At 37.3% G+C, this 10,502-nt stretch overlaps 1 protein-coding gene across 1 annotated transcript in view; it reads right to left on the bottom strand.

Moving 5' to 3' along the window:
* Positions 1-2,893: 2,893 nt before the first annotated feature.
* Positions 2,894-10,502, bottom strand: part of plekhg5b (pleckstrin homology domain containing, family G (with RhoGef domain) member 5b) — a 64,108-nt gene continuing 56,499 nt past the window's right edge. Inside the window, 11 exon segments of the mRNA XM_054609256.1 lie at positions 2,894-4,331; positions 4,648-5,688; positions 6,105-6,262; positions 6,355-6,470; positions 7,105-7,237; positions 7,390-7,509; positions 7,620-7,757; positions 8,205-8,354; positions 8,483-8,593; positions 9,304-9,504; positions 9,772-9,867. Of these exon segments, the coding sequence (XP_054465231.1) occupies positions 4,322-4,331; positions 4,648-5,688; positions 6,105-6,262; positions 6,355-6,470; positions 7,105-7,237; positions 7,390-7,509; positions 7,620-7,757; positions 8,205-8,354; positions 8,483-8,593; positions 9,304-9,504; positions 9,772-9,867 (2,274 nt within the window). The 3' untranslated portion in view covers positions 2,894-4,321.

Here is a 10,502-nt window from a genome sequence, read left to right as displayed (position 1 = left end):
CTGTGACTTTTTTATAACATGCTATACTATGACTTTTTTACATGCTATACTATGACTTTTTTCGACATGCTATACTATGCCTTTTTTCGACATGCTATACTATGACTTTTTTTCTACATGCTATACTATGACTTTTTTTCAATTTTTTCGACATGCTATACTGTGACTTTTTTTCTACATACTATACTATGACTTTTTTTCAACGACATGCTATACTATGACTTTTTTATCTACATGCTATAGACTTTTGCCACTTTTTTTTCAATGCTATACATGCTATACTATGACTTTTTTCCCAGTCGTTTGACTCACACACGACATGCTATACTTATGACTTTTTTGCTATACTATGACTTTTTTCGACATGCTATACTATGACTTTTTTCATATGACTTTTTAAGACATGCTATACTATGCGATTTTTTTTTCGACATGCTATACTATGACTTTTTTGTACATGCTATACTATGATCTTTTTTTGATTTTACATGCTATACTATGACTTTTTTACAACATGCTATACTATGACTTTTTTTAACATGCTATACTTTGACTTTTTTCGACATGTATACTATGACTTTTTTGACATTTAAGACATGCTATACTATGACTTTTTTTAAATGCTATGACTTTTTTTGCAGACATGCTATACTATTTTGACTTTTTTTGTCTATAAAACAAAGCCAGAACATGCTATACTATGACTTTTTTTCGACATGCTATACTATGACTTTTTTTTCTCTTGACATGCTATACTATGACTTTTTTTCATGCTATACTATGACTTTTTTATACATGCTATACTATGACTTTTTTTCGACATGCTATACTATGACTTTTTCTGTACATGCTATAGACTATGACTTTTTCATAAGCACATGCTATACTATGACTTTTTTTCTACATGCTATACTATGACTTTTTTCTGACATGCTATACTTGACTTTTTTTCAACATGCTATACTATGACTTTTTTTTGTCAACATGCTATACTATGACTTTTTTTGATACATGCTATACTATGACTTTTTTTGCCAGACATGCTATACTACATGACTTTTTGTATACACATGCTATACTATGACTTTTTTTCTACATACTATACTATGACTTTTTTTTCAATTTTTTCGACATGCTATACTATGACTTTTTTCGACATGCTATACTATGACTTTTTCTACATACTATTCTATGACTTTTTTTCAATTTTTTCGACATGCTATACTATGTCTTTTTTTCTACATGCTATACTATGACTTTTTTTCTACATACTATACTATGACTTTTTTTCAATTTTTTCGACATGCTATACTATGACTTTTTTATACATGCTATACTATGACTTTTTTCACATGCTATACTATGACTTTTTTTTAACATGCTATACGATGACTTTTTTTTACATGCTATACTATGACTTTTTTCAACATGCTATACTATGACTTTTTATCAACATGCTATACTATGACTTTTTTCAACATACTATACTATGACTTTTTTATAAATGCTATATGCTATGACTTTTTTCAACATGCTATACTATGACTTTTTTATAACATGCTATATTATGACCTTTTTTCTACATGCTATACTATGACTTTTTTCGACATGCTATGCCTTTTTTCGACATGCTATACTATGACTTTTTTATCTACATGCTATACTATGACTTTTTTTCTGCATACTATACTATGACTTTTTTTTAACATGCTATACTATGACTTATTTTTCGACATGCTATACTATGACTTTTTTTTACATGCTATACTATGACTTTTTTTCAGACTTTTTCGACATGCTATACTATGACTGTTTTATAACATGCTATATTATGACTTTTTCGACATGCTATACTATGACTGTTTTCGACATGCTATACTATGACTTGTTTATAACATGCTATACTATGACTTTTTTCTACACATATATGACTTTTTACTATGACTTTTTTCGACATGCTATACTATGACTTTTTTCGACATGCTATACTATGACTTTTTTGACATGCTATACTATGACTTTTTTATCTACATGCTATACTATGCCTTTTTTTGGCATGCTATACTATGACTTTTTTCGACATGCTATACTATGACTTTTTCGACATGCTATACTATGACTTTTTTCTACATGCTATACTTATGACTTTTTTCGGCATACTATACTAAGATTTCTTTTAACATGCTATACTATGACTTTTTCGACATGCTATACTATGACTTTTTTTTATCTACATGCTATACTATGACTTTTTTTCTACATACTATACTATGACTTTTTAAAAAAAATTCAACATGCTCTGACTTTTTTCCACATGCTATACTATGACTTTTTTCTACACGCTATTTTATGACATTTCGATGATTTTTTTGGACATAATATTCTATTGCTTTTCAATAACTTTTTTGATAAGCTATACCAGGACTTTTTCAATAAATTTTTACTTACATAATGTTCAATTACCTTAATGACACTTTACACATACAGCCAGTCTTTTAAAAAATATATATATTTCTATTTCATGCTACTTTATACTTCTATCGTACTACATTTGGAGGGAAATATAGTATGTTTACTAACTACATTTATCTCAAAGCTATAGTCAATAGTTACTTTGCAGTTGAGGATTTCACATACAAAAGCTAAAATGATTAAAACATTTATTTAATCCCCGATAACTTGAACTCTAATAACATTGTTGAAGGGGACATTCACGTCTCAGCTGACTTGAACCAAAGCAACAGGTTCAGCTTAAAATCGAGATAAAAAAAAAATATGATGCGATGAATTACTGCCAAATGTGGTCACAAACTGCCCCGATGTAATTCTTCTGCACCTCCCAAACTATTTCACCACCTGCTGTGTGTTACAAACATGAGACGAGAGCAGTACAACCAGTTCATGTAGTTTTAATGCTTAATGCCATTCAGATTCAGCTTTTCCCCTCAAATCACTCCATTACAATGGATTAAACCATTAAAAGAGGGATAAAGTATTTTAGCATTTTTATTCTGTAAGACACTTTAACATTATTCCTGAAAGAGGAAACACATCATTTTGGTTCATAGCACAGTCATGCCTGGCAAGAAAAAAATATTAAGACTACATCCACAAAACAAATGTACAAATCATTGAAGTAAAACAATATAAACAATATCTTATATATAAAACATAGCAAGCATAATAAATATTACATTCACAAAAAAAAAGTAAACAGATAACCTATTTGGTTTGGGCGATGTTTGGTACAATGTTATAAATCACTGATCTGAAAAGTTGTATATCAGTGTGAATGTTAAGTAGTAGTGTCCAACTGATTCACTCATGACAGAATATCCAACCCAAAACTTTTTTCTCATTAGTGTTCACAAGCATTACTCAAGTGTAGACATCTTTTTGTGTTGTTCCTATGACACATTCTTGCTTGTGCTCATTCAGTCAAAGTTTTTTTTGGGGGGAACTCAACTCTCAGTTCAAGATACCAAATCACATTAGTTCAACATAGATTAACAGAATAAAAAAAGGAAGTCCATCTGAGAAATCTGTTGAAACATGATTAGCTGACTTGAACCTTTTTGGTTGTTGGGAATCTACTGGCTACTTCCATCTTTGGTTGTGTTCGCATAATCACAGCAGATGGGAATCAGTTAAGGTTCAGTCAGGAATTGAGGACCAGGTTATCATTTGAACACAAGACAATCATTCACACATTCCCTCACACATACATACTTCTGTACACGAGCAGACACAGACAGCAAACATTAAATTCTAATTCATTCTGTGACTGTTATTGTAAATTCACTCTTAAGTGATTCTTCTACTTAACATATATAACTGTGCAATTTTCTTAGTTTTTTCTTTTGTTAAAGCAAACCAGGAGTAGTATAAATATTAGGAGGACGTCCTAGGTGCTGTTTTTTTGTTTTTTTTAGCCACGTGTAGACAGCATTTTCAAGACTTAGTGTTCCTCTTTTGGACTCTGGTAACAGAGATTGAGAAGATGCAGGATTCAGCTCCAACTCTTCTCTGGTGCTCACTCTCCCAGTCACATTTAACGTCCCAGCCCCTATAATGCTACTTCAGTTGCAAAGTGCAAGCAGTTTATGTCTCTCTGCCTCTCCTTTCCAATCAAAAAAATTGGAAAACCAATGCAACAGCAAAGAAAAAAATGGTACTATCAGTGTCCAAAAAGCAACCAGAATGGAGAAGGCAGCAAAAGAGAGAGTGCATTTGTGTCGCGAGAAATTCAGTCCATCGAAGCAAAACAAGTGTTGTTCCTTATTATGCCCACATGCCACAGGTCAGCTGTGTGGAAGAGTGGTTATACCTCCCTAGAAATGGAAAAGACAAAAAACAAAAATCATCACATATTCCCGACAGTAAGAAAATGTTAAATTAAGAACCAAATTCAATAAAATTGTCTTCAAACTACAAGAATAATTCAACATTTTGGTAAATACAATTCTTTGCTTTCTTGCTAAGCTAACCTGCTGGGTCCTTCATCTTTACTGTACAGACATGAGAGTGATATTGATCTTCTCTTTTAACTTGGCAGAAAACTTATAATACTCTATTCTCAAACAAATGAACTATTTCTTTAAATGTAATGAATCTATATAAACTGGTGTTACAGAAGTAAGGACTTACGATGCAGTGAGTGTAGAGTTGAGGACAAGAGTGGTGCGTATCCTATACAGCTGAGCTAGTGTCAGCTTCTTGTGCTGCTGGGCCGGTGTTTTCCTCTTATTAGGTGACATCTCCCCCGATTCACCGGTGGCTGTTGACTCCTTTTTCCTTTCTACGCAGGCAGATGGAGCCGTTTCCCCGTCTGAGCTGTTGCTTTGGGACTCGTCGCCCTCTCGTGCTCTGGCGGGTTCAGTGTGGCCGAGCCTGTCCACAGCCCTCCTCAGGGTGGCACAGAGTTTCTCAGAGGGCATGCTCATGGTCAAGCAGTCGTCAGATTGGTCAAGGTCACTGGAAAACGGCTCCAAGCCAACTAACTCCGTCAGGCTTTTACTGTGAGCCAGCGGTGATGTGTCCATGTCCCTACATTGAGATTGTGATTGGTCCTGCGCCTTGGAGCTGAGTGAGTGATTGTGGGATACGGGGGTTCTACCGTGGAGCCGCTGCAGCAGATTGTCCTCAGAGCGGGATAAGGCCAGAGTGGAAAGCCTCTGGAGGCAGTGGAGTCGAGACTGAACATGAGGCCGCCGTCGAGGTTTAGAGGACTGGACTACTGACAGCTGGGACCCCAACGAGGCAGCGTCCTCCTCCTCTTCCTCTTCTTCCTCCTGCTCTTCTTCTACCTCCTCTAATTCTATCTCTTCCTGCTCTGCCTCCTCCTCATCTCCTTCCCGTTGGCGGTGCTGAGTCTGATGTTCTCTCAGGAGGGATTCAGGGGAGAGGGTACCGTAGGCGCTGTCCATGGAGAGAGAGCGACACTGAGGGTCCAGCTCCTCGCCATCAGGACCCGTCTCCTGGTCGTGTTTAGAGTAAACACTGGAGTGAACTCTGTGGGGGCTCTTGGACTGTGACTGCTGGACCTCAGACCTCTCAGACAGGAGAGCCACATCGGAGTCTTTTTTACTGGTTCCATGGGGGTTCATGTTGGGGGAAGGAAGCTCTTGGTGTTCGCCGGACTCATCAATGTCCATCACTGACAGGGTCTCAGTGGAACCGTCTGATTGACTGAAAGGAAAGTTTTAGATGTTTTAGTGGATAGTTAAGACCCAAATGCACAGAAAGCATTAAATTACGCGTCTTATTTCACGGCTAAAACCAATGAATGTGAGAGTAGGAGTATAATTAGTCATATCATTTATTTCTTTATTTCTAAAACAGGTTCTGTGGCTGCATAAAAACAGCTTTGGGCACTGGGTCCCCATTTGATGTTACAAAATCAAAACAAGGTTGGCATAGGAGCGTCAAAGAAGTTTGACCTGCTTCATAATGTGCAAGTCAGACGCCTTTAGTCGTACTACTTCTACAAATACTACTATAACAACTACAACAAAATACTATTACAAGGTGGATTGAAATTTTTTTGGCCAATTTTTTGAACAGAACAATCGCTTGTTAGGAAAGTGAGTTGAACACTGTCATACCTCGAGTTCTGCTGGTCTTTGTGCCTGAGGCAGGGGGAACTTGTGGCGGAGTTGCTGCTCTCATCTTCCTCCTCATCTTCTGCCACACCCTCCGTACATCTCTTCATACTGTTCTGCTGCCGGTGGTCCTCCTCAGTGCGAAGCCTCTGGAGCTGGTTCTGCAGGGTAATTATACAGGTTCATTAAATATGCAAATACTACAACATTGTGCATCTTATTTCCCAAAATAGATATGAACAAGCTCTCTAACCTGGACATTGCAGATTGCATCGATCCAGCTTCGCCCCTGGGTGACGCTGTTGGCTTGGAAGGTGTAGGCTGCAACTGCACTCTTGAACTCATTGAGGTAGATGAGGATGAATGAGCCTACAGAGACAAAAAAAAAAAAAAAAAATAAGCATTGTGTGGAAAAAGTTACAGCTAATTCTCCAGTTTCTTCTCTGCAGTCGAAACCCGGTAGCAGTTAGTAGTCATAACCAACAGTGGTGGAATGAAACTAAAGGCATTTACACAAGCACTGTTTGTAATATGATGCATTGATATAGATTAAACTACACAACAGTATGTAAAGGAGTTAAAATTAGCTCAACCTTAACATTTACAGCAGTAAAAAAAATTTAAAACAGCATACACAATAATGTAGCAGCAATATAAATTCAGAAACATCATTTTAGAAAAACACTGACAGGGAACATTTTGCTGATACTACTTTTAGTTAAATAAAGGATCTTAATCCTTCTTCTACCACTGTTGGTCTCTGAGTTCTATATTATGTAAGTTCCAGTTCAGCTAATTTTATAACTTTACATTGATACTAAAACCATTAATCCAATAGTTGAATTGGTCAGCAAACAATTCATCAAGTTAAATCATAAATGTTTGCTGGTAATAACTTCTCAAATGTTTTTAATTTGTTAATATGTTTTTTCATAGATGTCAAAACGTTTCTAAATTATGAAATGGTTATTAGTGACATCTCGAACTTCATCTGAACACTCACCTGGGTCTTTGAGTTCCTTACAGACGACATTGTGAATGAGGAGAGGCTGGCGGATGATTTTGACTTTCTCCGCTCTTTTCACTGGCTTGGTTATCAGCAGTAGGTCGGTGAACAGGACACAATGGACTTCCATCTACAGAGGAGATAAACTCGTCTCAGGTCTGATGGAAACTCATTTCTTTTTGGTCTTAAATGTCAAACATTTTATGTGAAATATGAGGCGAAGTGATAAACCAGGTGTTAAATACAAAGATAGGAAGAGGTCATCATGTGAGTCGGTCTTACCCTACTGTCTTTGCCCTCTTTCATCCTCAGAGCTCCCTCAAGATGCAGCTGTCGACACTCCTCCGGTGAAATCCCTCTCATGGGAGCCATGAGGTCGAAGCAGTTATACTCCTTAAGGATCTGACAGGGAAAAGACAGAAAGTATGAAGCTGAATCTCTCTCATATCTGACAGAGCTTTTTTGAAGAAGATGCTGGAGAGCACTGGAGCCACCATAAATCGTTTTCTTACCTTCTCCACTTCTTCACTGCTGCCCTCTACAGCCTCGTAGGAGTCTATACGGGCAGAAATGGTGGCCAGCTTCTGTTTTTCCTCACGCTGTCGCATCTGGGAGTCCACGCTGTTGATGAAGCCCTCGACAGCAGCCACCTTGAGGAGGAAAAACACAGAAACACATCAGACATGTTCTATCAGTGTAAATTAGTAATGCATTATATATTTCATCAGTTTTTATACATCCTTACAGAATGGTGGAGGAACTATTCAGATCCTTTTATTAAGTACACTGTACACTGTGAAGTACTGTAAAAATACTTTGTTACTTAGTCCTGCATTAAACATTTTACTGAAGTAAAATTGTAAGTATAATCAGGAAAATAAACTTTACGTATTAAAAGTACTCAATGTAGAAAAATCTCCCCTGTGACTGTTATACTATAATATATTATATCATTTGATTATAATTACTCATGAATGTAAAAGCTGGATTCTACTGTTGAAGTTGCAAAATGGAAATACTCAAGTAAAGTACAAATACCTCACATAAGTACAGTACTTGATTAAATGTTTAATGTTACTTTCCACCACTGTCCTTACCATGCTGTTGACGATGTCCCGGGCCGACGGCTCGTCCGTCTTCTTGAGAACACTCTTCAGTAGGAGTGGATATTTGGTCAGTCTCTGGTGAGGCTTCGCCAACATGTCAACCAGCTTCAGACGGTTACACTGCTTATGGGTCTCTCCCCACTGAATAGAGCCAGACAAAGACAGGAAATCAAACATTTAATAAGCCAGAAATGTGACGACAACTACAGAGGGGTATGCTGTACAGTATTGGGGATTAGCTTTGAGACGAGGGTGCAGAGAGGACTGACCGTGACGTAGGTCCTGAAGAGCTCATTGTCCCTGAGAAGCGTGCGCATGTTCTCCATGCAGCCCTCCTCCTCCATGCAGTAACGGATGTAGGGCTGGAACCTGGAGCCAAACTGGATACACACAGACAAACAAAGACATGCGTCAGAGATATTACCAACATCGACACGTGGGAAAACATTTTTACTTACGCCTCAGTTCGAAGCCAACACTGTATTATATTTTATGGAATTAGTCATCAGAAACTTGTGCTGCACGGTATACCGGAACAAGAAAGGTATGGCAATACCCTGCTCTTAAAAACAATACTACTTTGCTACGGGTACTTATTTCATTAGTACCCGTAGCAAAGTACCGCACTCTTAAATGACCCATTCAAGGTCCTGCATTCAAATTTTGACTCAAGTAAAATTAATTTAAGCAAAATGTATTGAAAGTATTATGGTCAAAGAGATGAGATGTGCAAAAACTATATAAGATATGATAAACAAATTATCTTTTTTTTTACACTACATTTCACCAATCATATTAATTATCGATTTAATCAGATTTAATCGTCTAATAACTTAATTATCTGCTATTGGTTCCTTATTATTGAGCGTTTTAGCCATAAAACACAGTTTATAATCCAAACTTAAACCACCCTGAAGATTAGGTCGAGGTCGGTGTGTTTGACTGACATCTCCAGCTCGTTAAACTACTTATTAGTCACAAACTATGATGGTGAATGCTATGTAGTAAAGTCCACAAGTTCATGGTTTCTTGATAACCCGTTCTTTGTGGCGCCTGTGGAGATATTGGATAGAATGTGATTGCAACTGACCGTCCTGAATCCGTGGTGAAGGTCGGTGGGGTCCAGCAGAGCCCGGGCCTGCCTGGCCTTCTCCAGGACCGGCAGCATGACCTGGTTCCACAGTGACGTGTGGAGGCGGACAAGATCCTGGATGTTACTGAACAGCTTGGCGGGCTCCACCTCCGTCAGCAGACCGCTCTCCTGCAGGTTCAGCAGCCCAGACAGGAACAGCTGCAGAGGGTGACACAAAAGAAAATGATGTTTCTAATTTGTTTGAAGACACTATGCTGACATAAAGCCTTTAAAGCCAAAAGTTATCACTTCACAAAACACAGGTTACAACTCTTGTACTGCTTACCGAGTAGTGATAAAGGCTAGTGTCTATTCTTACACCTTTACAAGAGGTTCATTGTGTGTCTATCTCTGTACAGAAACAAGTTAATCTTACACAACAGCCAGACTTTTATCAGTACATGAACTTCACAGTAGTTCACTTACATCAGTGATGACTCGGAGTTTTTTTATGTAGGTTGCCTCGGTATGAAGCAGCTCCCATATCGCCTCCTGCTGGTGGAACTGTCGCCTTGTCAATGTCTGTAGACACAAACGCAGATCATGTTATTAAATATAACAAATATAGTCACAGATACTTCCTATTATAACATTACATCATTATTTCCTCCATTGTATTTAGAGAGGGTCATACATTGTGTGTTAGTAATTGTAATGTACAGGTCTGTCTGTAACATCTCACCTGTTAATATCAGGTCTAGTCAGAAATTGACTTGGTCATTATTTCAAAATACCATCCACCAAAATTTGTGACCCTGTCTATAGTAAATACTTTGTATACAGAGAGATTTATAACAGCGTTACAAGTAAAGTATGCCATAAAGAGCCTTCTTTTATTCTCTTCAGTCCTTTATGACAGGATTTCCGACAAATATTATCTAAAAAGTTCCAGATTTACATTTCGATTGGAATCGAGGATGGATATTTATGGAATATTTCTTTGATCATGTTTTTGCTTACTTACTTATGATTATTCATGATAGATAAAATCATGGTCTGACAATAGGCAATTTAACTCTCATGAACTGATGTAGCTTCTGTTTGTTGGGGTTATGCCTTTTTTTTTTAATGTGTATATTATGTGTATACTTGTGTGTGAGGGATGTGTCATGTAAATAAAACTATTCACGCATTCATTTATGCTCTCAAACATGAGA

This window comes from Anoplopoma fimbria, chromosome 12 (assembly GCF_027596085.1).
Source record: "Anoplopoma fimbria isolate UVic2021 breed Golden Eagle Sablefish chromosome 12, Afim_UVic_2022, whole genome shotgun sequence".
NCBI classification, from domain to species: Eukaryota; Metazoa; Chordata; class Actinopteri; order Perciformes; family Anoplopomatidae; genus Anoplopoma; species Anoplopoma fimbria.
This window is presented reverse-complemented; position numbering and strand designations above follow the sequence as displayed.